Raw genomic sequence first — 27,170 nt, 5'->3', positions numbered from 1 at the left:
CCAGGGCACCCAGACCTGTGGAAAAGGGCGGGTGGGGAGACAGGCTAGCTGCTACTAGGCAGCTAGCAGCGGGTCTCATAAATGCCGCTGCGGCCAATGTAGCGCACCCATTTGATGACATCGTGGTCGCTGTAGTTCAGCTTCGGTTCAAACACCTTCAAGTAGCGCACCTTGAGGCCAGAGGGTGCGAATGGCACCTGGGCAAAGGACAGCTCCAGTTAGGAATGTGGTCTTCCTCTCACAGCTGCTCTACTCTGGGAAGTTCTGTAGCCCTGACCTACTTCATCTCTCGCTACTACAGGTGTTTGAATGCTTGGGGTCCTGAAAGAAGCTGGGGGAAGCTTAAGAAGAGTCTTCTTAAGAGGTTACTAAAGAAGAGAGCATATCCAAGAGTAACTAATATAATCACTTGGGTTTGAAGTCAGGCCTTGCCTGTGATAACCTGAATCAATTCCTTTAATCAGCAGGAGGCAACAACCAAAGACCCACTGTAGAACACACTTATCCTGCTCAATATTATGGGCTTAAAAAATAAGGTGGAGAAAGTTATATGTCTAACATGCACAAAGCAAAGTCAGCCCATTCTCCTGTCTGTAAATAAACTTTGTGTCTTACTTGGCATTCAAGCAATCTAAATTTTTCCAAAAAATTGTTTTATGACAGCTTTAGAAGTCAAAGATATTTGTCAGTGTGAATAGCAATTTCTAGTAAGAAGCCTGAAGGGGGAAGGAATGGGTCTATGAATTAAAAAGTCATTTCCCCTCTCTAGGACTCATATGCAGGAAGTAAGGTACAGAAACTGACCTGAACAATCCTAAGATCTTTCTTAGCACACCCTGCCATGGCTCTAGGCCCCTCCTTTGCCATACCTCAAAGTTCATGGAAATGGGGGGTCGAGCCCATTTCTTCTTGTCATTGGTGGGCAGAAGTTCAATCTCTGCGCTGATTTGCGATTCCTTCATGCCTGCCATGCGCTTGATCCTGGGAAGAGAGGGGCAATAAGCAGGAAGTGCCCCTGATAGCTTGGAGGAGTTTCAAGGTGGAGGGTGCCTTTTTGGAGGGGTCAGGGGAAGGGAACTGAAGAGCTTGTGGGAGGTGCTAGGACAAAAAGTATGGGGAAGAACCTGATAACCACTTGCTATGGAACCTTGGGTATGCTATTCCTTTAGCACTGTTGGCTGCAGTTTCAGCTTAGATACACAGGCATACTATCCCCTGCTCTCTATTTCACAGAAATATTACACGGGCAAACAGGGAAAAACATGGAAACATTTTGATAAATAAACGCATGCATGCACCCAAGTGCAGGCATGTGCACACTCACACAGAGGTACAGGAGTGAGAGCACAAGCAGAGGTTCCTGGAGAAAAAGGCAGGTACCCTCCCCCCACCCACAACACACACACACTCTCTCTCTCTCAAGACAATGAAGGTAAAACTTAAAAAGAGGGTACACCAAAGCATCTTGAGCCCTGCGGTGGCCTCGTGAAGGAGACTCACTTCCACACGATGGCGTTCTCGCTGGCCTTGTACTTGGCCTTCCCCTTCATGCAGATCACCTGTACCCCGCTTGTGTTCAGTGGGGTTGGGATCCTCACCTAGAAGCGATACAACGGTCAGGGCACTCTGTCAAGCCCTGACATCAGCTGCCTTTATACCTGGAGACAGTGCTTTCTCCTCCCCAAGTTCCCTGTTCTCACCTCAATCTTCTGAGCCAGTAATGAGGGCTTGAAATTGGACTTGATGACCACCTTAACCTCCAGCTTGGTGCGTCCCACTTCTCGCACTAGTGGGATCACCCGGAAAGGAAGGATGATGTCCTTGGTGGTACGATACCTTTAGGGGTGGGGAGCAAGGTTGGCATAGGAGAGCCTGTCCTCCTCCCTCTCCCCCATCTCTCTTGGCCAGCAGCACCCCCTGCCTCCTCACACCCCAATGGCACCTCATTAGCTCAAACTCTCCATCTGGTGGGATGAAGCTGATGCTGCGTTCAGAGTCAAACTTGCTGAGTCGCACACACTGGTGGAAGGTGCAGTCATCGATGGCAATTGATTGCTTCCCACTGCAAGCAGGGGCAGAAGGTCTCCTCGTTGGTACAGGAGTGTGGCAGGAGAGAGTTGGCTGGGACGCTATCCCACCCCCAAAAGCTGCCACATCCTGGGTAAGGCCTGTGCTACAGACTATGGAAAGCTACCAGAATGGAGAAAGCTGGCAACCAGGCAAGCACACCCTCGGGAAGAGGAAGTCTGCATTACTGCAGAAATGGTATCTTGAAGGAACCTGTGATAGCCCAAGCCCTGCTCAGCCCTCCAAGGTCCACCCTCTCCCAGCAACCCTGCTCAGGCACCTCTTGCTTGTTTCATCAGCTGTGCCTTTGCCTTGCTTCTCAATGACAATCTTGTCATTCATCCCAAACTTGCACTCAGGCATGCCACTCAGGTAGCTCTTCATCACCACCCGGCCTGACACATGGGCACTCAGCACCTGCCCTGGTGATAGACAGATACATGGGAACATTGGAGTTAGGACGAGAATCCTGCCCTGATCCTGCCTCTCTAGCTTCATCACGAGAGGGCTCTCACCCTGGGGGGACATGAGGAGGTTCACACTCTCCAGCACATCCAAGAAGAGCTCATTCCGGCGATACTTGATGCCCTCCCGCCGCCAGCCAATCTGCCCGGTCACCTGGCTGGTGATCTGGGATTGCTCTTCTTTTGTCTACATGGGGGGACAGAGAAAAATACTAATGGCCTCATTCCTCTCCACCTTCAATGATCCTGTCTCTATCCCCACTCCACTCATTCCCCCTCCCTTTTAGTCCCCACCCTGTAATTCATCCTCCTCATGAGCTCCATGCGGCAGGGCCCGAAGAAAACTGGAGCAAAGCTGTAAAGGTGGAAGCTGAGGGAACAGCTTACCTGATGCTGGAGGCCAAAGGGCCAATGTGATGCCCACAGGAAGCAGGAGGGGAGCACAGACGGGAAGCAGCAGGCAGAAAAGAAGAAGGCAGCTATAAGGCCTGGATCCTAGAGGAGGGCCCACGCTCTCTCCTCCTGAGGAACACCAGGCCTCCAGGGCAGCCCACACCCTTCCTTCCCCCAGTGCAGAAGGAAACTGCTTGAACTGTATTCCCAATAACAGAGCTGCTGAGTCAGCTGCTCCTAGGGTGGAGGGCCACATACAGCAAAATAGGCCCGCAATCATGGTAGAGGGCTCAGGCCAGCACTTCCTGTCAAAGGCGGGCTCTTGAGTCAGCTGGGACAAGGCTGGGGGGGGGGGCTCAATGAGGATGGGCCCCACCCTTGCTGTGGCTGTCCCACTGAGTACCTGGCTCTTGATACCCTGCTGAGTGATGAAGGTTTTCAGTGCTCCTGTCTCTGAATTCTGTGGATAGCCAAAGTCCAGGATCTCTGCAAAAGGAAGGGAACCATCAGCCCCTGGAAAAAACCGAAGGCTCCTTCAGTCCAATCCCTCCCCTGGTCTGGACCTATCTGGCCAGCACAGCCCTAGAAGAGTACGGGATCATCTGCAGCAATGTCCTCTAGCTTTGTAGCATTTACTCTGGGATTTGTGCTTCATAAGAAAACATAATTAAAACGTCAGATTTTTTTCACAGAGAAAATCAGAAGAATCTCATGGACAGTGGGTAAGAGATCAAGAAGCACTGAGTCCTTAGAAAACAGATCTGGGAAGGGAGAAAGACTCTGTTCCCTTAAATCATACCCTACAGAGGAACAGAGATAATGCAACCCCAGCAGTTGGTAATATCTCACCCTCCTTCAGGCTCTGAGGCAGCTGTTGAGATAGAAAGCTGGAAGGACAGTCAGTGAACTAAGGCCCAAACCACAAAGCTAAGAGGGAAATGTGCTTAACTGCAGGAGGCCCAGCTACCAAGCCCCACAGTTAGGTTCCTAGCCCCCTGAAAGATCTTTTGGTCCTCCGCCCCATCTCCCCATACCTCCACTCGCTAGCCTATTTCTGTGTTCTACTTCAGAGCAGCCTTTAGGGCTGAATTTAGACTGGCCTTTTCAGGGCTCAAAAGACCAGACAGTCAGGAAAGAAAGTTCACAGGACACTGGAGGGAACCTCACATGTGCCCCTACCTCCAGGCTAGGCCCCATCAGGTCCATCCCCACCCTGGGCCCACCGCCCTGCCAGCCTCACCATCCAGCAGCTCATATATGAGCACAAAATTGTTCTTGATGTTCTCCTCGCTGATCTTGCCAAAGTAGGCAGCCATTACGTCACACATCTTATAGAGGAATTCGAAGACCATGGCAGCATTGACATTCTGCTTGGTGACAGCTGCCAACCAGATGTTGGACCGCTTAACATGGAAGAAACTGGTGCGAGCGATGTTGGTGACGGGGCTGCGAACCTGCTGCCGGGCGTGGATAACATTGACCCGAAAGGCATCCACTGCATTCCTCCTGAGGGAAAAGGTACATAGGGGCTGCTCAGCACCCTGTCAAACCTCACTCCATGGGGATCAACCACAGCTGCTAACAACCTTTCCCCCTTTCACTGCTTAAGTCTGACATGTACTCTGAAGCCAATGCCTAAACCACTGGGGCAGTTCCCTTGTGGCTCCCAGCAGAGGCATGGGAGTAGGGCCGGAGCTGAGCTGGTGTCTGAAGGGAAGTCAGGTGGGAATGACAGGAGGACAGGTGTGGTGTTAATAAAGTAAAGTCCATCAGGCTTAAGGAGGTATGTTCCCGACTCCCAGGCCTGGCCCCAATTTCCCAGCTGCCACCTCTCTAACTTCTCATTAAGCTCCAGGCCCAAATGAGAAAGATACCCTTCTTCTTCTTCAGTTCTCCCACTTGTGATCCTACCAGTGGGGAGGCGTGGCTTTTCTAGAACTGAGACAAAGCCACCGTGACTTTGGAGAAGGCTCTAATCCACTGAGGAAGAAGCACCAAGGGGCCATGGAGCTGGGCCATTCATTCCTGTCCAGGATCCAATTCCAGGACGAGTTCAGGGAATGAAAACAGATGAAGAAAACAATGATGGGGGGGGCAGGGCCCCCCACCCACCTGTGCCTGGGCGGCAGCTTGATAGGCTGCTTACCTATTGCTACGGCAGCCAATGAGATGGGATGAGAGAAATGACGCCAGCAAGAAGAGGAGAGTGACAGCAACGAGAGAGAGGATTAGACACACAACACACTGGGGTGGGCAGCAGACACCATGAGGTGGAAGCTGACAAGCAACAGGCAAGGGGTGGGAAAGCACAGCAAGGCACGCAAGACAGTATGTGCCCTGGCTTAAGCAGGTCCATCCAGGGCAGGAGGGAGTGCAGATGGGTGTAGCCAGCCAGGTTCAGGCAAGCCAGGCACTCCCACAACTCTAGTGCATGCCCACCACCAGCCAATGGACAAACAGCCACAAAGGCCAGGCCAGCCCACTAGCCAGGGAGCTGGGAGCCAAGGAGCTAGGGCACTGCAGCAGGCCCATTCTATAACTATCTATCCTAAACTCTTAAAGGAAGAAAAACAGGGCAGCATGAACCAGAGGAGCCTAATCTCATTAGAGCTGCTGAGGCTAGGATGTGTCCCCTCACTCAGGAAAGAACAGCGGCATGCAGGGTGGGGCAGAATGAGAAGGCAGGCTGTGCCTCCTTGTTAAGGTCTGAGGGACCCAGAACAAGGAGCTCTTCCAGGTCTACTCTGATAGGCCAGAAAGGGCCACATGGCTCCCTGCCCTTCCCTTAGTGACCCGGAGAGTGCCTCAGGCTTGCTCACAACCTCTCTTCTAGGAGTGGCCCCAAGGAACTGAAAACAGCTGAGTCAGCAGCCTGCCTCCTCCCAAGAAAGGGAGTGGGAGAGTATTTGGAAGCCTGGAGAGGCTTTCAAGAGAATCCAGTGAAGGCTCTCACCATGAGAAGGGCTTCTGAGAGCAAGATTTAGACAGACTAGTACCACTAGCCTGGCCACTAACTTCAGCCCCTGGAGAAAGATCTCCCTCCTCCTCAGAGGAGGAATTAATCTGCCAGGGCAAAAGCACTCATTTCCAGCAAGTAGGTCTGTCACTAAGGGAAGCAGACGGCAGGAAGGGCAAGAGTTCCTAAGACTGTGGGGGCCACACCATTCCACAGGTCCCGCCTATTGCCAGGCCAATACCACCAGACCTAAAGGGAACCAGGCTGTATTAGCTGAGCTTCTAGGATGCAGCAAGGGGTGGGGGTGGCCCAAGTCAAGTCTCTGGTAGGAACGGACCTGGTCCTACATGCTGGGGAGGAGGGATGAAGGGTGGGGGCACAGCTGGCTCAGCCAGGGGACTCACCCGATGTCATCTCGGTAGACCCGGGAGATGAGCACCTCCCCCTTGTGATTATAGATGAATAAGCCTCCAATCATGGCGGCAGCTCAGTCTCCAAGGCCCATCGCTCTGAGAACAGACCTAGGACAGGCGGAGGCAGGGTAAGGGAAGGCCTGAGAACCTCTGCCAACATCCTCTGTGGGGCTGTGCAGGTCACTGGCTGGGCTTTTTTTCCTGACTCAACCCTCCAGTAAGTGACCCTGAAGCCCTCCCCAGGCATGCCCCTCCCCTTAGCCAGGCTCCAGTTCCTGTTTATCCCACACTGGAAAGGAGAAAGAAATGGAGAGGGACTTGGGCCCAGGATTCTAAGGCCATTTTGACCCTCCCTTTTCTGGGGCTGAGCCCAGAGAGTAGCCCCCTCCCCCTCTTCACAGTGCTGAGCTCAGCACGGATCCTTTTTGGCCCCTTCCTGTGCAGACTCTCACTCAGACTGTAGCCAGTGAGTCACTGTGAAGGCCTGCCTGCGGCTGCAGGAATGGCGGTAGGAATTACTCCACTTTGTTCAGGTCTGGGGCCCCCAGGCACAGCTTTAGGAGCACCCAGTCTCTCAGGCTCCACTACCCTTCTGAGAAGACTGCAGGGCCTGAACCTGCTGCTCTCTAATTCACAGAAGTCTAAACATTCCAGGAAAGGGTGTGCAGGGCGTGGGGAGGAGAGAAGGGAGGCCTTAGGCCCTGACACCAACCCAGGAGTGTGGCTCCAACCAATCCCAGGCAGTCAGATAAGCAGGCAAAAGAGCAGAGTAGAAAGGCCCCAGCCCTGGCAGACTACACTTCAATGACCCAAGCTGCTTATGAGTTATTTTTAACCACCTCCCTTTCAAAAAGGGAGGATCCCTCTCAGCTCCCAAAGGCAATAAAAATAAGGGGGATGGGGGGTGAGGGGTGAAGGTACAGTTCATAAAATGAAGAGATCAATCCAGCTGAAATTCTATGATTCCAGACCCATGACATAACTCATTTCTGGCCTGAGTACCTACAAGCAAGGGGTGGAATATGTGAATTATCCAAATTATTTGGGTCAAATTAATTTAGACTGTTTGCAAGGAGAAAAAGGGTTAATTTAGTTCTAGATTTCCTGAATTAGCTCTGGTATTAATTTCACAGGGCAGAGGGAGTTTAGCAGACTTTTCTAAACTGGAAAATAGAGCCTATTACTGTGGCCATCAGGGTCTCCCAAACTCAGTGAGAGGTCTCTCAAGGTGGTGGTGAACACATTTCACCCTTCAGTCCCAAAGAGGCTGGGAGAAGAAATGCAAAATGGAGGTAGAGCCCTGAGCAAAGAAGCAAGTTCACAGGTATCAAGTGGTAGGGACCTCAGAGCACCAAAGAGCAAAGGTGGGGCCCAGGGCAGGAAGGGAATACTGAGTTAAGGGGAAAGACTGGTAGAAACAGCCAGGCGGTCTACTTCAGGTGAGCCTGCAGCAGCAACAGGGCTGGGGGAAACATCTGGAGGAAGGAGTTTCCAGTGTGACAAAGGTAAGGCTTTGAAGAGGAAAAAACAGTAGGGAGAGACTGACAGTGGTGAATAAGGGAAAGCTGAGGCTGCGTAACTTGCTTTGAGGTTCAAGCGTAGAGGCATGAGCGGGTGGTGGGCTTTTCGCCCTGGGGAGGAAGACATCGCGGGAAAAATATGGCTCCACGGGGGTGCGGGGGCTGTCACAGGCCTGAGGAAGAAGAGCCGCGGGGTGTCACTCAACTGGGAGGAGGGGGTACCGCAGGGTGGGAGGCTTGTCACAGTCCAAGGAGGCGGCACAAGGGGGTGTCACTGTCCTAGGAGATGGGGGAATTGTCCTTGCGCTGAGAGGAGGCGCCAAGGAGCAGGGGGGGTTGTCACGATCCCGGGTATGGGGGCGCCGCGCGGCGTCCCCGCTCTGGGAGGATTCCAGTAAGTCTCCCTCTCACAGGAGGCGCTGGACGGGTCAGGTGGAGGGCGCCGCTCCTGGCCCGTCCTGCAACCGCGCCCCGGGCGCCCCCGCCCCGCCGTCAGCTCCCTCCAGATCTGAAGGCTGAGGCCAGTCCCGGGTGTGGGCAGCTTTCCGCGTAGCGCAGTGCAGGGAAGGGCAAAGCTGGGCAGCGTGGTAGGCGTTCTCCCTCACCCCTGACCAGATCCCGAGCTTACCTGGTCTCCGCGACCCCCTGCTCGGCCCGCCCGGCCACTCTCCAGATCCCAAGATGTCCGCCCACCCCCTGCTCGCTTGCCCGCTGCCTCGGCTTTCACCGCAGTGCCGCGGCCCCGCCCCGAACACAGTTGCGCGTGCGCGTCCAGCGATCGCGCCGACTACATATCCCGTCAGGCCCCTCGACCTTCTCGCTTACAATTTTAAGCTTTCTAGGTTTAGCAAAACTACAACTACCCGAATGCCTTCGGCTGGGAAGGCGTGCCTTGGGGGAGGGATAGGCGTGGCCTTATCCACCCTTTCACGAAATACACATCCCATCATACGCCACTCCACTCACTTCACTTTCCCCACTGAGCATTCTGGGAATTGTAGTCTGCAATCCATCCTGTTCCTATTTCAGTGTTGAGGAAAGCTTCAGAGAATTAATACCATTTGTTGAAGCCCATCTGTCAAGCCTGAGATTGCTGTAGGCCTTTTCTGTCTCCGGAGTCCGAGGACTGGCTGTGCTCACTTTACACACACACGACTTGGCAGAAGTGTTTGTACTGAAATTCCTGCTTTCTAACACCACCTCTGATTCTCCCAAGAGTTTTTCATCAAATATTTGTTCCAGACATGAGCCTTTTCCCAGGGTTCAAGACCCAAGTAAAAGGGCAGGGAGCAAGAAGGCAAATACTTGTAAGAAACTAGCCAAAGCTTTTCAAGAATGTCTGTTCTATCCCAGCTATACATACGTATGTGACCTCTCAAGCCCAGGACCTGTGTGCCTTCTATTGACAGCATATATGTTGCTTAAAAAACCGTTGGCAAGTTTAATTTAACTGGACATGGAATTTGAAATCCCCTCTCTGATGAACAGAGTTAATCTTCAAATCCAAGCTGAGAAGAGACAGCAAACCCTCAGACATGAAAGGCCTATTTCCTCTTGCAGGACCTAAAGAAAATCTGTTAGCTCTTCTCTTTCTGCAGGGAGAGATGCCCTGCTGCCTTCACTGCTGCTGAGCCCATCATGGGAGGAAGGACAAAAAGGGGCAAACCTGGTTGCAAACCCTACTGTCCCAGCATCCTCCTGCTACAAGCCAGGACATGGCAGGATGAAGATCTGGTCTCCCTCAAACGGTGGTCACAGTGTGAATCCATTAAGTGACCGAATATAGGCATTTCTAATTCCTGAACCAGCACTCAAGGCTTCACTGCTACCTTTCCAAAAGCTTTATCTTCAGTAATATCCTACCATTTAGAGTAAATAATAATAATAATAATAATAATAATAATAATAATAATAGCTACCATTTATTGAGCACCTATTCTACTGTGTGCCAGGCACTGTGCTAGGCACTTTTCGTACATTATCTAATTTAAATCCTCACAACAACCCTGTGAGGTAGGTATTATTATCATCATTTTACATATAAGGGAACTGAGGCTCAGAGAGATTAAATAACTCTCTTATCACGAAACCAAAAAGTAGTAGAGCTGGGATTCAAACCCAGAACAACCTGACTCCAAATCCCATGCTCCTGTGAGTTAGAGTAGAGGCAGGGGGGAGAGAAAGGACCATATTCAAGAAAGATCGTTGGAGTGGAATGGATATGATATAATGACTAGTAAGATATGGGGAGGAATTTAAGCCCATAAATGTTACTAGCTGGTGTGCCTATGTAGAGTGTGATAAAAATAACCAAGATTGGAATTCAGGAGGAACACACTTGATGCGGGAAATGAGTTGAGTCCATATGGGTATGTCCATGGTGATGTCCAGTGGGTGGTAATACAGATCTAAAATTTGGAGGGAAATTGTGGCTGAAGATATGTGTTTTAGAATCACCAGCATATCAGTGTCAATTGAGGACATCAGGATAGATGACATCATTTGAGGAGTAAACATAGAGGAAAGAGAAGTGAACCAAAGATGGAACACTGGGAGCACCAACACTGAAGGCATGAGCAATAGTGGAGGAATTCTCAAGGGAGTTGAACATGGCAGAGTCAGGAAAGGAAAAGTATAGGAGGCAGCTCTGTAGTGGTGGCTAGAGAAAGCCATGGCCTGGGTTGGGAGCAAACCTAGAGCTCCTAGAAGGCAGGCAAGACTGAGTCATGCTTCCAACACAGCCCTTGGTCACCAAAAACCCCAGGAAGTCTTGGTTAAATGAATGAACGCCAAAATGTCCCTACCCTGGTTTGCCCCAAAGCCTGGAGCTTAAGACTTAATCCTTAATCTTGACACCCCAGTCCTAAAAATATGGACACCTAGGTAAGCCAGGAGAATTTATAGAAGAGGTTTAAAGAGAACGTCATGATTTGCTTAAACTGGAGAATAAGGTAAAAAAATAAAACCTGGCACTTTAGTAGGAGTCCCAGAAGTCCCCCTGCCCAACCTTTCTCTGGGGCATCATGGTAATTATGAAATCAGGGAAGGGCATGTGGGGTAAGAGGCAGGGTGAGAACAACCTGCCAGTTGCTTGGGGAGTCCTCTGCTGAGCCTAAACTGACACCCAGCTTATGAGCTTTATCCAGTAGGAAGATGATGGGGACATGTGTGGGAGGCTTGAGGGCTATAAGGAAGGGGAGAGGGAAGTCAAGGAACCAGCCCTACAACCTGGGAGAGAAGATCCAGCCCTCTGGGTAGGGACCAGCCCTGAGGCTTAAGTGAACTTGCATAGGTACGTGTGTGTGTATGTGTGTGTGTGTGTGAGAGAGAGAGAGAGAGAGAAAGAGAGAAACAGAGAGAGAGGAGACATAAGGACGGGGCACTCTCTGGAAAGGGGAACAGAGTCTCATACATGGGTGAGAGGCTGGAGCCCCCCCCCTAAAAGCCTAGTGACTCAACATGTTGAAGTGGGGGTGTGGGAGCTGAACATCCTTGGGAAGCCCTGAGGGGCTGCTGAAGCAGAGTTCCTGGTCTCCTCGGAGGCTGGGCCTCCCCTTGCTGGGGGCTCACAGAAAGTCAAACAGCCCGTAATTCTTGGCTGCTCCAGGCCCAGGAAAAATTGAGGGAAGAAAAAAGAAAGAAAAGAAATGTTTCAGGCCCAGAGGTGAGATGAGCCTAGTGGTTAGTAGAGTTAGAGGTCTGAAGGAACCAGCACACAGGACAGGCATGGGAGTACAGATGTAGGGGTAGAGCAAATATGCTTCCTGGAAGCCACTAGCAGCTCAGGCAACTGAGGGGGCCCTTCGGGCTTCTAGTAAAGGCAGGCACAGGCTGAGATAGCTTAGATGGTTATTGGAAGTGACTACAGCTCTAGGGTGCAGGACTGAGGCAGCCCCCACCACTGCGGGGCGGGGGCAGTTAGGAAGAGGGGCAGCTGAAGCAAGTATTTTTTGGTGTCAGTACTGTGGGGGAAAAGTTAAGAGATTGGCACACATGCTCGAGGGGATGCGGTTAATGGAGGGCTGATGTAGCTGGACTGAACGGTGCAAGGTTGCTGCGGGGGTGCCGGTGGCGGGGCGGGGGGGGGGGGAAGGTGGGGATAAAGGGGTGAGCAGGCCCTCAAGGGCACCGCTGGGTTCAACTCCTGAAGTGTGGGGAATAAGGAGCAGCACCAGCAAGTCGGGTCCCAGTAACATGAAGGATCCTGGGAAGGCCCTCAGCGGTTAGTGGACAGAGGGGCAAGCTGGGGCCGGTGGCAGGTTAGGGGCCGCAGTGGCGATCGGTGGGTGCACCCCGCCCTCGCTGCGCCCAGCGAGCAGTTAGCGCGCCTGAATTTAGTTCAATTTATTTCCCTTTCAGGTACCAGACAAAGTAAAAAAGACGGACGGACGGAGAGAGGGACGCAGCCGCCCGGGTGCGGGAGAGGGATGCAAGTGGGGGAGGGGCCCTGTTCACATCACATCCACAAAGAACTCACTGGGGTTTCCCATGGCCATGCGGAAGGACTGTCTGCTGGCTGTCAGTTCGGGGGGCACAGAGGCCAGGTCGCGGCCCGGGGGGGCTCCCGGGGGCCCCATGGCCGCGGGCGGCGGGGGCATCATCAGCATGGGGGGACCGTAGAGAGGGGGCACGCCAGGGGGGCCGTAGCTCGGGTGCGTGTGGTGGCTGCGCAGGCTGCCGGCCATGGAGTGGTGGCTGCGGTGGCTATGCTCGCTGGCGGCAGGCCCCGAGCGCTCGCTGGGCGCCCTTTCCCGCGGCCCCCGCAGGCTGCTGCGGGTTGTGTGGTCCGACTCGCTGCCGCTGCCGCCCGACTTGGAGTCCCCCGCCTTCGGGTCCTTCTCCTTCCGCCGGTCACTGCCGCTCCGGTTGGAGCCACTGCTCCGGCTGCCTGTAGGGGACAGGCAGGCCCAGGGCGGGCGACGCTCAGGGCTTGCAGCAGCAGCTTGGGGTTCGCCTGTGCCCCCACCACCGCCCCCCTCCACCTTACCTTCACTGTGCTGACTGCTGGCGCTGCCCCCACCATAGCTGTACCCCAGCTCTGGGAAGCCTGGGTGCGGGTTGTAGGGGTGCGGGGGCGGCGGGTACTGGTAAGGGAAAGCCATGGGCCAAGGGGCGGCCCCTGGGTGCGGCAAAGGGGCCAGCGTGTCCTGGTCAGAGGCGCCACTGGAACCGTCGTGATCATGGAGGGACAAGTTGGCCATGTCTGTGGAGGGGAGGGCCAGATGAGCTGGGTCTATCCCATGCCCCCACACCCCTAGGTCGGGAGAGAGAGGTCCCCGGTCTAGGTGAGGGGGGTACATGTGTGATGACACCTAACAGCAGTGGTAGTTTATCCTCCAAATGAGCAGAGGCACAGGTCAGAGATCTCTCACTTCTTCAGACCCCCTCTGCCACCTACCTGAGACGGTGGAGAGGGAGACCCTGCAGACACAAACCACACAAGGAAAACCCTCCTCAGGAAGGCCCTAAGCCCCCACTTCAGATGCTCAATGCGCAATCCTGACACCCAACTCCCAGGCCCAGGGAGGCCCCCTTCCAAAGGTTTGACAGTTTCTCCTCCTTCCTCGGTAAGCTGGCAGAAGGAGCACAAATCTTAAATGGGCAATGTTCTCCTCTGTTCACTTGGGGGGAGTGTGGGAAGCTGAAATAGCAGACAGGTATTGCAAACCTGCAAGTCATTAGGCACGATACAAAGCTCTTCACCTCATGCAAATGTTACCACCATCCTATGAAGAGGGCATTAGTCACATTTTTTCCAGATGAGGAAAGTGAAGTCCAGAGAAGTTAAATGACCCACCTGAGGTCAATCCAAATTGTAGCCAGAGCAGAAGCTAGGAGTTGCTTACTTTCTTCTTATCTTTCCAGGTGAGTCATTAATAAAGAGTAGGGAGCAGTTTGGGGAAATTTAGGTGAAATTTTGCCCTCTCCCTTCATCTAGGACTAAAAAAATATACCCATTATAGGCCAGAACGAACATAGGCCTTTCAGAGCCTCCCCATACAGAAGGCTCTTGGTCCAGATGGATTTCCTGGTGCTGCTGGGGAAGGTGGAAAGGGCTCAGAAAGAGAACAACTTAGATGCCTCCTCTGTGCCCTCCACCCCATTCCCAGCCAGGCCTCATTCTTCACAGTATTAACATTACTTGTTTCATGACTCTGGCTCCCACAGTAAATTGTTCACTCCTTAAGGGCAAGGCTGCCCCCACCAATGTTGGAACTACTTGAACGGGGCCACCAGAAGTGTTACCTGCCTGGGACACCCCTTGCTCACACCTCATCATACCAGGTCCCAGAGCTCTGACAGAGCTGGAATTGCCCTACGGGCCATGCTAGATACAGATGGAGCCCTTTGTTCCAATTCCTTAAGTAAGCCAGCCCAACCTTCCAGGGAAGAAGAGGTCAGGAAAGGGGGATCTGAGAGGGCGGAGGCTGTCTGTGGAGTCTACCAGCTAAGCCATCAACCTGTCAAGGCCTGCAGCTAGCATGGGGGTGGTGGTGGTGGTGGTGAGGAACAGGGGGCTGCCTTGGCTCATGCCCCAAGAGCTGGTGACTATTTCAGCCTCCGAGCTGTTGTCCTGAGGGGAGTGATTGTGGGCTCCTGGGGATCCCCCAAAGAATTGGGGTTCCCAATTCTTTCCTTTGAGCCTGCTGAGGAGGCTGAGATCTTGGCCAGTGAGAAGAAAAAGACCTGTCTGTCAGCCTATCCCTGAGCTGGGCCTCTGGGGGGTCTTGGCCAATGGGTAAAAGACCCAGGAGGCCCCAGGGATAGAACAATAGGTCTTGAGCAAAAACCACAGCTGTCTTGAGAACCTTTAGGGGTCCCTGGAGGTTCAGGGCCAGGGCTGACTTCTTCTAATGATGATAATAATAACCACACAGGATTGAGTCTAAGAAGCCATTAATTATAAGATGCACCCCAATTTCAGAGATATCGACATGTGAAAGAAATGTTCACCTTAGAATCAATTAAATTTATGAATAATGGAGAATTTTTTAAAGCACGTACTGTGGGCCAAACATGGTGCTAAAAGCATTATACACACTGTCTTAACCTCTAAAAAGCTCTGAGATAGGTTCTACTATTACCTCTAACTTACAGATCAAGAAGTTGAGGCAACGAGAGGCTGTCACTTAACTCATGTTCACACAGTGAGGGCATAGCTAGGATTTGAACTCAGAACTGTCCAACTCCAAAGCCCTATGCACCCTCCATCATGACCTTGTGCTCTGCAGCAACAGCCTTTCTAGTCCTAGAACCTAACCTGAAGCATTTTAAGTCAGTTTTTGGACTTCAGCCAGCAAGCGCCACTGGCATGACAAAAGGCTCCCTGAGGCAGAGGCGGCTGCTGGGAGTGGGCTTCTGCTCCCAGGCTGAGCAATGCTGTCCTGTTTTGAGGACTCCCCTTTCTACCCAAGGGCTGTCTGTATGCTCAGGAGGAGAAGGGAGGGTTCCCTGCAGACCTTTCCTCCTTAAAAAGCCTCATTGACTTTGTACTCTCTCGGGATCAAGTCAAGCTTGGGGCAGCTTGCAGAGTCCTCTACAAGCTGGCCCTGACAGTTTTTTTCAGTTTCAGCCCTGACAGTTTTTTTCAGTTTCATCCCAAGGCCCAGCCCACCCTCAAGGGTCTGAGGAGGCTGGGGACTTGGGGCCTCAAGCCAGCCCCAGGTCCTGCCTTGGTGGAACCTGCTTGGTGCTGGGAGGGTGATCAGGGGCCAACGGTAGGATCTTTGACCTTGCTAAGATAATGTTTCTGCAACACCACACACCTAGGCAGCTCCAAATGGTAGTAAGAAAAAGGACTCTGGAGCCAGAAAGACCTGGACCCAAGGCCTAACTCCTCTGTGTCTGACTGTGAGAATGAGTGGACTATTTAACTTCTCTAAGTCTGTTTCCTCAGCTGAAATAGGGATAGTGATCCATCTCCCCAACGGTGAGAAGGCGGGGTTGTGAGGACTGAGTGAGAGTGAGATGATGCTTAGAAACAACCAGCACGGGGCGCCTGGGTGGCTCAGTCGCTGGGCGTCTGCCTTCAGCTCAGGTCATGATCCCAGGGTCCTGGGATCGAGCCCTGCATCGGGCTCCCTGCTCCGCAGGAAGCCTGCTTCTCCCTGTCCCACTCCCCCTGCTTGTGTTCCTTCTCTCGCTGTGTCTCTCTCTGTCAAATAAACAAATAAAATCTTAAAAAAAAAAAAAAAGAAAGAAACCAGCATGGTGCCAGAAACAGAGGAGGCACTTAGAAAATGCCAGCCCCAAGACGGGGACGCAGAGCAGGTGAAAAGGCCCGACTGGGATCTGCTTCTACTAGAGAGGGAGGCCCGTGTCAGGCCTCAAGCTGGGCCCCCACCTTGGCTGCCTTGCTCACGCCTCATGTGGGCTCCCTGGGGTCTGCTGCCACATCCCTGGGCCCCTCCCCACTCCCAGCCAGGAGACAGAGCAAGGAGGTGGGGGAGGCACATACTGCCACAGAGGTCACCGAAGATGTAGTAGCACTGCTCAGAGAAGGTGATCTTGTTGACAGTGTGGCGGATGAAGCCGGCTTTCAGCAGGTTGCTGGCATACTTGCGGGCCTCTCTCCGGTCAGTGAAGCCTTCCACGTTGTGGTATAGCCAGTCCACCACATCCGAGCCTGGGGGCAAGGCCGCCACTTGATTGGGAGGCCCACCTGACTTGGGCTCATCTGACCTCACAGAAGCCACAAGGCTGGGGCTGGTGCCAGCTCCAAGGAGTGGCCTAAGGGAGATCTTCAGCCCCCAGCCTGCCCTGCCCTACCTCTCCCCACCCCGCCCTTCATCCCACCATGGGGCCCTCTCACCGATGAAAGCGTTGGGGATGGTAATCTTGAGCCACATGCGGTCTCGGACCTCCAGCCCAGATTCAGGGGAGGCCATGGCTTTGACAATGGCGGCCATGTCACTGTGGATGGACAGGTGGAAGTCGTCTAGGCCTGGGGGTGGGAGGCAGAATGGTGAGGCAGAAAGGGGCTACAGAGTTAGGTGGAGAGGAGTTTGCACTGCAGCTCTATCACCTAATAACTATGGACCAATGGTGGGCACATTACTGACTTCTAGGACACTTAGTTTCCTCCTCTGTAAAAATAGGGACTTTAATATTTATTTTGCAAGGATTTATTTGTTTTTTAAAGTAGGCTCCATGCCCAATGTGGAGCCCAACACAGGGCTTGAACTCACAACCCTGACATCAAGACCTGAGCGGAGATCAAGAGTCCAACACTTAACCAACTGAGCCACCCAGGCGCCCCATATTTTGCAAGGGTATTTGAAGAGAGAATTAAATAATATAAATGAAGGTGCTTAGCAAAGTGTATAATATGTGTGTTATAATAAAAATGGCAGTCATTTGCTGAGTGCTCACTTTATGCCACATATTGGGATCGAGGCTTCACTTATACCCTCTTGTTAAAACCCCCTCCCTCGCCCTGGAACCTGGTAGAGTGCGTATCATTAGTCCCATTTTACTAGAGGAAACTGAGGCTCATGGGGTGCTCAATACAGGTTCAGAGGCAAACATTGTTTTGTGAGGGTTGGGTGTCCACTCTGGGAAGCTGCAGTGTGAGGTAGCTGGAATAAACTCAGCCCCCTCTCCAGCCCCCTCTGACTTTTAAGCAAGAGTCTCCATGTGGGCCTTCATCAGTCCCTCCCACCTGGCCTCGTCTGCTGGGCCTCGGGGGCAGGGTTGGACACTCACGCTCTGTGTCAGGGATGGAGCTGGTGATGGAGGAGCTGGTGGAGGTGATGGTGCTCAGGGAGGGGCTCATGCCATAGGCAGGGAAGGTGCCGGTCATGGCTGCAGTGTGGGAGACCCAGGCTGCAGGGTCAATGGGCCGGATGGGCTCGCCTGCAGGGAGGATGAGAGTCAGGGGCTGCCCACGCTGCCCACTGGCAGGCCCCACAGGGTAGGTATGAGGGTTCAGGGAAACACAGAAGGAAGGAGAGACAGGGTTCACGTGTGCCAAGCACCAGCTTTAGGGCTGAGTCCCCCAGCCACTTACTCCTGGGCAGTGTGAAGCAACCACGTGGACTTGGGTCCCAGCACTTGGCTACAGTCAGGGTGATGGGCCTGAAAGCAAGGGTGTCCCTAGTGAGGGCAGGATGCACGGAGTCCAGACCAATCCCCTTGCCTAACAGCCAGAAATGCCTGCCCCCTCCTTCCCAATGTCCCATTCCATCCATACCCCGGTTTGTGCACAATCTCCCGCAGTACCCGGACTGCGTCGTCATTACTCATGTTCTCAAAGTTGATCTCGTTTACCTGGGAGAGAGGGCCAGAAGTGGGATAAGCAGCTGGGTTGGGGAGGTAGATAGGGAAGCTGAGGTTGGTGATCAGGTCTTCCCCCTACCAAGAAGTGGCCTCTAAATGAGCAGGCATTATCTCCCTACTCCCCATCCACACCACCATCTCCGGTGGGCAGTGGTACCTGTAACAGCATATCTCCTGGCTCGATGCGTCCATCTGCAGCCACAGCACCCCCCTTCATGATAGAGCCGATGTAGATGCCTCCATCACCACGCTCATTGCTTTGGCCCACAATGGAGATGCCCAGAAAGTTGTACTTTTCTACAGAGAGTAATACAACCTTAAGAGAGGAACAAGGTTCCCACCCAAATTCTGAGTTCCTTATTAGAAAAGGGTGGAAAGGGATGGGAGGAACTAACATTCATCGAACCTGAATCGGGCCCTGTGTTCAGCATGGTCAAGCATGCTTCCATTCAGGCCTTGCTAGCTCTGCCACAGGGACTCTTCGTCCCATTTCACAAAGCAGGCCACTGAGGTTCGAAAAGCTTCAGTGACTTTTCTAAGCCATTAAGTGGCAAAGCCAGGATTCAAACACAGACTTAAATTCTAAGGTTGGGGCTCTTTTTACGACATCCAGCTATCTCCTAGAGACAGTACCTAGGGCAGAAATCAGAGAGCAACAAGCATCGGCTGAAAAAGGGAAGCGGGATAGGAATCAGAAATTAATTCCTCCAGGAAGGCTTCCCTGATGCCATCTCTCTGCTTCCACAGCTCTCTGTGCTTGTCTCTGTCATAGCCCTGATCATGAGCTACTGAAATGATCGGTTTATGTACTGGTTTATGTTTATGAGAGAAAGCTCCTCAGGGTCAGGGAACATATCTTGTGCCTCTTTGAACTCTTCAAGTCTGCCCAGTGTCTGGCATATAGTAGGCCCTCAAGAGTGTTGTTTCACCAGACTCACCCATGTTGAGAGTGACTGTGATGATGTTGAGTGACATGGTGGAGTCCGTGATGCTGCTGAAGGACGAGGACTGGAACAGACAGAAGCCCTGAGCAGCATGTAGGGCTGGCAAGAACTCACTGCTCCCACCTAGGTCCTCCTCCAGGCGAGCCCTCGGCAACCCCTCCCCTAAAAGGCTCAAATGCTGGCCCCATAGGAGGAGGTCTAAGGAAGCACACACCCTGGATCTGCCTGGACAGGGCACAGTCTGCCCCCACCCAACCCTGGCATCTCAGGCCCCGTACCCGCTCAATCCGCGAAACCTTCTGCTTCCTCCGCCGCCGCTTATGTCTTCTCATCAGGCGTGAGGCGCTGCTCTGCTCTGTGGAGCTGCTGAACCTGGGGGGCCCACAGTCGTTCCCCACCAGGCTGGCCCAGCCCTGCCCCACAAGAGGCACCACAGGGCCCAAGTCCCCCATGCAAAGCCCACAGCCCTCCCAGGGTCCCACCATCCTGGGGGGAGATGGGGTCAGGGCTGCTCGGGGGTCACCTGCCCCATAGTACCAATGAAACCAAAGCCCCACCTGCTGGTGGAGTCATCCTCATCCGAATCAAAGAAGCTGGTGGTCTCTAACTCGCTGCTCATAAGGGTGGATGAGCTATCATAACCCCCTGGCTCTCGCCGCCGTTCCCCCTTTGCAGTTCCATTTAGCCGGGTTGCTGCAGGGAACAGAGGCAGCTGGGTTCACAATGCCGATGCAGGAGGGAAGGGAGGACACAGGGCTGGGCTAGGGGCTGCACTGGGCCAGGCATACCCAGAGCTCAGGAAAGGGCAGAGAAGCGGGTAGCTGAATGGAAGCGGTGGGGGTAGGCGTGGGTGGGGGTGGGGAGGGAAGGTGTCTGTTCAGGGAAGACGCACTGTGCTCTGGGCCATCCCTCCTGCGTGGCCGCTCGCGCTGGGCAGACACCAAGGAGTCTGTCTCTGTGTCATTGTCCAGGTTCTCCTGGCTGCCTCCACCAGCATGAGGGCTGCAGGGAAGAGAGGACTTGGTGGGAGAGGGGGCAGGCTGGGGGCTCCCTCCCCCCAGCCCTGGGCTGAGCTGATGCATCCCTCCCCCATGGGCCTGCTCCACCCTCAGGCCACACTCACTGGAAGGATGGGGGCCGGGAGTCCCCAATGCCTCCCGTGCGCTCCATGGGCGGTGGCAGTTCTGATGGGTTGTCAGCACAGAAGGGAGCTGGCTCTGGGTGTGAGCCCTCAGCAGACACCAACTGATGGGGAAAGAATGGGTGGGTAGTGTGGTACAGGGGGCACCAGGGAAATAGCAGATGGTTGGCTTCTGGCAGGGCATGCAGACTTGGGGAGAATGAAGCAAGGGACATGGAGGTAGAAGGGACAGGACTATGCAAGGTCAGCTGAGATGAGGAATGGACTCACTGCTGGTGGATGGGGAGGATGGGAGGCATGAGCTATTGAAGTGGGATGGAGGCAGAGAACAAGGGTCAGTGGTCTAAGGCAGAGGTTGGCTGGAACCTGAGGCAAAGTGCCTCAAAGGGCGTCGGAGACATTTGTGTCTCTGATGAGTGTTTCTGTCCCTCCCTCTCTCCATATTCCACCTCCCCCCGGCCCCCCATCTTTCACCAAGGCTACAGAATCTGGGGTGAGAAAGAGTTCAGGTAGAAAACTCAGGGGAGAGTCCGATATTGAAGTATAAAACCACCAGCTATAATCTTAGCAACGCTTTTCCTCTGTCTAGCCCACCGCAGGAACGCAGGAGGAGGAAGGGTTGAGGAGGGCTTCTTACCCAAGACACCACCCGGCCATTGAAGCAGGGCAGCTTGGCATTGTCGTCGGAGATCTCCTCCTTCACCACTCTGCAGGGAAAGGGTGGGGGTGTCCAAGTGAGCTTTCTGGGGTGGAAATGGAAGGGTCCTCACAATCCTAACTCAGGGGCTCCTCCACCAAACTGGGAATCATGCCACCAGCCTAAGCCTATTCAGATGGGAGCAGAAGTGGGAGTCACCTAGGGACAACTCTTTAGCACCACCAGGAAGACATCAGCCCTGCCCAGGCCGGATGCCATCCTGGGGTGTCCTCTCAGTTATCAGGTGACTGCAAATTACACCCGACAAATTGCTGTCCCTCATGAATGTGGCTACTCCCTAGAATCATGAGAGTGCTTTACCCAGTCCCAATATATCTCTTCTGGACTAGACTTATTCTTTCCCTCTGACCCTAAACTAGGAAAAAGTACATCCTTCTTTCTTTTTTTTTTTTTTTTAAAGATTTTATTTATTTGAGAGCGAGAATGAGAGACAGCATGAGAGGGAGGAGGGTCAGAGGGAGAAGCAGACTCCCTGCTGAGCAGGGAGCCCGATGCGGGACTCGATCCTGGGACTCCAGGATCATGACCTGAGCCGAAGGCAGTCGCTTAACCAACTGAGCCACCCAGGCGCCCCAAGTACATCCTTATTTCTGTCTTTCCCTTCTTGTAAATCCTGACATTCTTCTGGGAGGTTTGGATGAGGAGTTTAAGGAAATTAGGAAAGAGAAGGAGAAAAGGTATTTACTGAACATCCTCCACTGCCTTTATGATAATAGTACCAATTGCTCTCATTTATTAAGCATGTATCATGGGCCAACACTTTGCTTGTGTCATTTCATTTAATACTCACAGCAATGCTAAGACAGATACAGATGGGGAAACTAAGGCTTAGTAAGTTCAGAAATTCACTTACGGTCACACCACTAATAAAAGCTGGAATTTGAATCCTGGTCAGCGTGATTCTTTAGCCTTTATTCTTACCTATTATACCATCTTATCTCCCTAGAGTTAGAATGTATAATCTTCACATCACCTTCATTGTATGGACAAGATTCTCATTTTACGAGTAAAGAAATGGAGAAACATTCAGTAACTTGTCCCAGGTCACAGAGCCTGGAAGATATCAGAGTTGGAATTCAGCCCCAAGCTTGCCTGACTGCAAAACCTATGGTCTTACCATGGTATTTCACATTTTCTTCTCATACCGTGACAGGTGATGTGGATGTGTGTGTGTGGTGTTGTGGGGGGAGACAGTGATGTGGGGCATGAAGGGGGTGGGATGTGTATAGGCATGCAGTTTGGCTTGGGGATGCATCAAGGCAAGAAGTCAGACCATGATTACAGTTTGGGGCCAGGGAAAGGAATGAAGAAGTTTGAGGGCCCCAGACTGTTTCAAACACCCCAGGAGTACAGAGCTGGAAAGATGTGATCAGGGGCAAGAGAAAGACACATGCCTGGGGTTGTGAGCAGAGAGGGAGGCTGGGAAGCCTAGTCCTTCCTTGTTCTTGGAGCAGCTTCTGCCCAGAGCCGGGAACATGCTTGGCTCCTTGTGATGCTCACATTCTTGGACTCACAGCCAAGTTCGAAGACCAAGCCTGCCCTTCTCCCTCCCATCCAGCTCTGGTTCCTCCACCATTTCCAACCCCACAAAGACCCTGGGAAAGCAGCTCTAATCATCCTGGTCAAGCCCACGATGGCAGAAAGCCTAGGGATAGAACATGCTGAAAAGAAGGGACATGGAGGTAGCTCAGAGTCATGAGCCAGGCTGGCCACAGGGTTACCCTAAGCTTGCAGTCCAATATGGGAACTGGGGCTCAAAGGAAAATGGGGTATGTGGGTCTTAGGGCAGAGACTGACCTGCTCTGGAGGGGGTCTCCCTGTGGTGGGAAACTGCTGCTGAGTCCCCACCACTCCCTCCCCCAGCAGGCCCCACCACATAGCTCCAATGCTACAGATGTTTCCTCTCTTTCTAGGGGTCACCGACAGGTCGCCAAGGCTCTGCTGACTCATAACGATCAGCTGATCTTCAGCAACAGCCTTGGGGACCTCAGAGAGACCTCCCCCTCCCACCATGGAGATGAATGGCTCAGGGTTGCACAGCACTCACACACACACACACACACACACACACACACACACACACACGCCGTAAGCAGAGCTGAACCAATCTGGGTTCTAATTCTGCTATTTGTTAGCCCTCCTATCTTAGGGAAGTTTCTTAACTTTTCCAAACCTTTGTCTTATCCTGGTAAGTGTGATTTGTAAATGCTGGCATGACGTAGGCTTACAATAAAAGCTAGTTATTAGCTGTGTCAATTTTTAGCAGGTTCCATACTCTTTCCAACTAGGTGTAAGTTTCTAAGGGCGGGGACCAAACAAATCTACGCATCACTCATCGTCCATCATCGTTCATTCAATTAAAAAGCCTTTGCTAAGAGCCCAGTGGGTTTTAAATCCTGTGCTTGCCATTGTATAAACCTCAAGAAGCACCAGACCAGGAGCCTGCCTTGTCCTTGGAGGTTATGGCCCAATGGATAGTTCATACAAGTATATGGCAAGTGGGAAGTGGTCAGAACCATAAGAACAGCAGATGTGTTCACTGGACAGACATCTGTTGAGTATTACTTAGGTGTCAGGTCCTGGCTAGGAGCTGGGTAGGTGTAAGGATAAATGGGATAAAGTGCCATAACTTTAAAAGCTAAATGCAGATGGGGCAATTTGGACCTGGGGAAGAAAAGGGAAGAGCAGTGTGCTCAGGGTAGAAGGCCCAGAGGCAGGGCAGTATGTGACATGGAGCGGGGAGCAACATGGTTTGTAGTCCAACTTCCCATGTTGCTCCCGCCCACAGCTCAAGGCCATTCTAGCATCCATCAGTGGTGAAACTGTTTATTCTTCCTCCATTTCCCAAGTAATTTAAGAGGGTCTGGCCTACCTTAACTTGACAAATACTTCTGGAGACCAGATGGGAGTTGGGGAGTCCTCAGTCCTCACAAACCAGAACCTCAGAGGGTAAGCTTGGAGAGCAGCCTTTCTCCTCTGACCCATTCTCCCATCTGTCAGCAGAGGTCGCTGGCCTCTGCCCAACCCTGGTCTCATGGGGCTAGGATAAGTGGCAGCCCTATCACCTCTACAGTTTGCCAAGGCTCAGCATCTCCCTCAGAGAGGATGTAGCTGTTCAATGGTGATGATAATAATAACACCTACAATTGTGTGATTAAGGTCTTAGACTTTGGAGCCAGATTTCTGATGCAGAATCAAGCTCTGCCACTTACTAGCTGTGTGGCCTTGGGTAAGTTACTTAACATTTCTTCATCTATAAACTGGGGATATTACTACTTATTTCATAAGGCTGTTAAGATGATTGAATGAGTAAAGATTTGAAAAGCATTCAGATCAGTGCATGCACACTGAAGTACCATAAAAAGAGTTTGTTAAATAAATGAAATATATATACTTCTCAGCTACCAGTTCTCTGTGACAAGACAGCTCTAGCCCTCTCCTGCTCAATAATCCTTCTGGGGATAAAAACAAAATCAATCTCCTCCTTTAGGTTTGTTCTCAATACTGTTAAAACAGTCTACTATAATATTTTGCAAAGGATGGTTCAAGTACCACTCATGTATGCAAGATCGCTTCAGGTGCACCTGAATGAATGTTTAATTCAATAGTTAAGTATTTATTTTTAACATATTTTAGAAAGAAATACAAGTAGAAAATCAGACCTGTGATTTCATATTACTGATTGGGTCAAGCTAAGAAAGAGAGAGTGAACTGGATTTAAAGAACAATATTAAGTCAACCGTGAGCAGATGTAATGGGAACCCTCCTATGACTATGGTTAGGCCTGGTTTGACAGCAGTCTGGCGGGAGTGGGAGGTAGCCCAGAGAGGTATAAGTTTAGGAGGTGGGGGCTAAGCCCATTGGGTTCAGGGGTGAGTTGAGGGTAGAGACACAGGCCTATCCCAGTCCCTCAAGGCATCCAGTCCCAGGGTGGCTCCAGCACACTGCACTCTAGCTGATTTCCCCTATCCCATACCCTGAGGCGGCATCTTGGTCTCTTCCAACTCTGTTTTTCTCTTACCAGGCCAAGGCCTCTGCCCCCTCACTCTCACCCCTTGCAGATCGATCCCTCTTCAGAATCTTCCCATCAGGGGTGTCTGTCTCTGGACTGAAGCCAGACAATCATTACTACACCAGGAGTACCCCACCCCAGCATAGGAACAACAAAAGAAGCAAGAATGGTCAGAAGCTGCATAGCACGACCAACGTCCCACATTCAAAGCACTCTCACACACAGGCTCTCATGGGCTCATCAAACCCTGAGTTCCGTGGGGAAAGATGACAGCAAAACATGTTAGGCAGAAGACAGAGAAGGTGCTTGCTTCCCAGGCCAAGAGGGCAGGGGTCCTGGAAGAGAAGCCAGACTCAGCAACACCAGGGAGGAGACTGTCTCCCCTCATTCAGCTCTGGGGCCTCAGCTCCAAAGAGCAGTGCAGGCCTCAGGCTGGGGCTGGAGAGACAGCCTTTAGGCCTTCAGGGCCCGGGAAGGCCTTCCCCACAGGCCTCCAGGCCCAGTGCCCAGTTAGTGTGGGGCAGGCAAGTCTGGGGGCCTCCCCCTCCCCCAGTCCCCTGGGAGATGGGGGGGGGTGAGGGGATGGGCCAGGCTCCCCCTCCCAAGCCAGCTGCTACAGAACCTTCCGGCTCCAACATTCCAGCCCCTCTTAAAGGGGAAGTCCCTGCTTCCAAACTCCGCCTGCCCAAAGCCCTGCAGATGGGTGGAGAAGACCCCGCCAGGCAGAGGAAGATGAAGAACACCAAGAGACTCTTCCTGGCCCTCCCATCCAGGCTCTGAGGCCCTTTCCAAGGTCTCCCCCTTGGCCACCATCTGGAGGAAAAAGGCCCCAATTCTGAAGGGAAATCAGCACCTAGGCCAGTGGGGACTTCTCAGGGGTCAGGCACTCCAATTCTTTGACAACATCCTTAATACCCCACAAGGAAGGGGAGACAGCTAAATAAACATTAGGCTTGCTGGCCTTAGCCTGCAGCCTGGCCCCTGAACCGCCACCCCAACTCCCCCTCCCCCCAGTTCAAAGTCCCACAGCATAGCCCCTGGATGCACTACTCCAAATACGGCTTTGAGTTGGGAGCTGAAAAGATGGAGAGGGCAAAGACCGAGTGCCAAACACCCCAAGTCTCTGCTAAAAAGGTGGCTCCCCTGGCGGGCAGAAGGTTGGGGACTCTGGCTCTGGAATCGGGTGGAGGGGGTGTGTGTCCGTCTACGTAGGCCACTGGTCTCTGAGGAGGTGAAGGGGACTTGGAACTCTGGTTGCTCTTGGGGAATTGGACGTCCCCCTAAAACTAGGGGGGCCTAGGTCCCCCACAAGAGGTAAAAGGAGAGTCCCTAAAGGGGCTAGAACTCCAGCCTCTGAAAAAGCCAGGGGGGCCCCAAATGCCCAAGTCGCCCCCTGGAATCCAGAGTAGGGCCAGAAGCCAGTGTAGCAAGGGGAGTCCACAAACTGGCCGAGTGGGCCCCGAGAAGCCGGAGGGGCCGGGGTCCCCCGGAGGTGAGGCGGGGGCCATCCTCACCCGAAATCGTCGTCCATAGACTTGAAGAAGAACTTATAGCTGGGTCGCTGCAGAACGCCCTTAAAGTCCGCCAAGGTGACGCGCTCGGCGGGCAGGGGCAGTTTCACCAGGTACGGCGTCTCCTGCCCGTCCAGGTGGTAGATGATCTTGGTCTCGCCCATGGCTCCGGCCTCGGGCCCGGCGGCCCGCGCGCGGCCTGCTCCGGCGGCCGGGCCGGGCCTCTCGGGCGGCGACGGCCCTCGGCGCGGCCCAGCGGCTCAGCCTAGCTCGGCGGCCGGCCGCGGCGCCAGCTCCCTTGTTCTCCGGTCGCTCCCGGGTCCCAGCGCCGCCTGCCGCCACCGCGGCCGCCGCTTCCGCTCCCCACTCTCCCGGCTCCGCTGGAGACTGCGACTCTTCCGGTGGCCGCGGCCCTACCCGGCTCTGCGCTTCGGCTCGGCCGGCTCCCCTCCCCCGACCCCGGCGCGGCCCCGCCCCGGCGCGAGCTCCGCCCCTGGCCGCCTCCGCGCCTCGCTGGCCTCACGGCAGATGGCCGGGCCCTCTACCGGGCCCCGCGGACACCCAGCGGTGAGCTCGGCCGCCTGCGCTCCGCTCCCTGGCCTGCGGGGAGCTTGGTGGCGGTCTTCTAGGCTCCCCAGACAGGGAAGGGCAGATCTCACCAGGATGGCCGCGTTCGCGGACTCATCAAGGCCCTGGCTCTGGACCCCGGGGGGATCGGCTGTTCCTCAGCAGCCTGGGGTCACTTTGGTCCCC

The 27,170-nt window shown here is 53.4% G+C and overlaps 2 protein-coding genes across 5 annotated transcripts; both read right to left on the bottom strand.

The window, feature by feature from the left end:
* AP2M1 (adaptor related protein complex 2 subunit mu 1) lies at positions 1-8,573 on the bottom strand. The gene is made up of 11 exons (XM_081830561.1): positions 8,442-8,573; positions 6,285-6,401; positions 4,165-4,430; positions 3,328-3,410; positions 2,583-2,718; positions 2,348-2,489; positions 1,943-2,062; positions 1,701-1,836; positions 1,501-1,598; positions 870-981; positions 1-197 (listed from the first exon to the last, which is right to left on the bottom strand). The coding sequence occupies exons 2-11, from the start codon at positions 6,356-6,358 to the stop codon at positions 63-65; spliced, it is 1,302 nt and encodes a 433-aa protein (XP_081686687.1). The 5' UTR covers positions 6,359-6,401; positions 8,442-8,573; the 3' UTR covers positions 1-62.
* A 1,143-nt stretch (positions 8,574-9,716) lies between these two features.
* DVL3 (dishevelled segment polarity protein 3) lies at positions 9,717-26,834 on the bottom strand. 4 transcript variants are annotated; one of them, XM_081830542.1, is made up of 16 exons: positions 26,421-26,834; positions 20,814-20,883; positions 20,159-20,280; positions 19,928-20,037; positions 19,593-19,728; positions 19,314-19,407; positions 19,030-19,099; positions 18,249-18,388; positions 18,006-18,082; positions 17,823-17,908; positions 17,519-17,668; positions 16,626-16,757; positions 16,272-16,439; positions 12,801-13,016; positions 12,291-12,701; positions 9,717-11,411 (listed from the first exon to the last, which is right to left on the bottom strand). In XM_081830542.1, exons 1-16 carry the CDS (start codon positions 26,579-26,581, stop codon positions 11,380-11,382), a joined length of 2,175 nt encoding a protein of 724 aa, XP_081686668.1. In that variant the 5' UTR covers positions 26,582-26,834; the 3' UTR covers positions 9,717-11,379. The 4 variants fall into 4 exon arrangements, with proteins under 4 accessions (XP_081686668.1, XP_030889249.1, XP_081686672.1 ...); XM_031033389.2 differs by having other exon boundaries at positions 17,823-17,890; positions 26,421-26,832; XM_081830546.1 differs by having other exon boundaries at positions 9,717-12,701; positions 26,421-26,833.
* Positions 26,835-27,170: the final 336 nt, after the last annotated feature.

The sequence above is a fragment of the Leptonychotes weddellii genome, chromosome 1 (assembly GCF_054177405.1).
Source record: "Leptonychotes weddellii isolate Sample4059 chromosome 1, ASM5417740v2, whole genome shotgun sequence".
NCBI classification, from domain to species: domain Eukaryota; kingdom Metazoa; phylum Chordata; class Mammalia; order Carnivora; family Phocidae; genus Leptonychotes; species Leptonychotes weddellii.
The sequence above is the reverse complement of the archived record's forward strand: the minus strand, read 5'-3'. Positions and strand labels throughout refer to the sequence as shown.

Excerpts from the sequence above, each read along its gene's own strand:
- AP2M1 (XM_081830561.1), bottom strand. The coding sequence starts at position 6,358 with ATGATTGGAGGCTTATTCATCTATAATCACAAGGGGGAGGTGCTCATC. Across the intron at positions 2,719-3,327 it reads AGCAGGGTATCAAGAGCCAG|ACAAAAGAAGAGCAATCCCA; the intron begins GTACTCAGTGGG and ends CCCCCCATGTAG. Across the intron at positions 2,490-2,582 it reads CCTCCTCATGTCCCCCCAGG|GGCAGGTGCTGAGTGCCCAT; the intron begins GTGAGAGCCCTC and ends GTCTATCACCAG.
- DVL3 (XM_081830542.1), bottom strand. The coding sequence starts at position 26,581 with ATGGGCGAGACCAAGATCATCTACCACCTGGACGGGCAGGAGACGCCG. Across the intron at positions 19,100-19,313 it reads AGGTTTCGCGGATTGAGCGG|TCCTCGTCCTTCAGCAGCAT; the intron begins GTACGGGGCCTG and ends TGTCTGTTCCAG. Across the intron at positions 13,017-16,271 it reads CTTCGGTGACCTCTGTGGCA|ACATGGCCAACTTGTCCCTC; the intron begins GTATGTGCCTCC and ends TCCCCTCCACAG.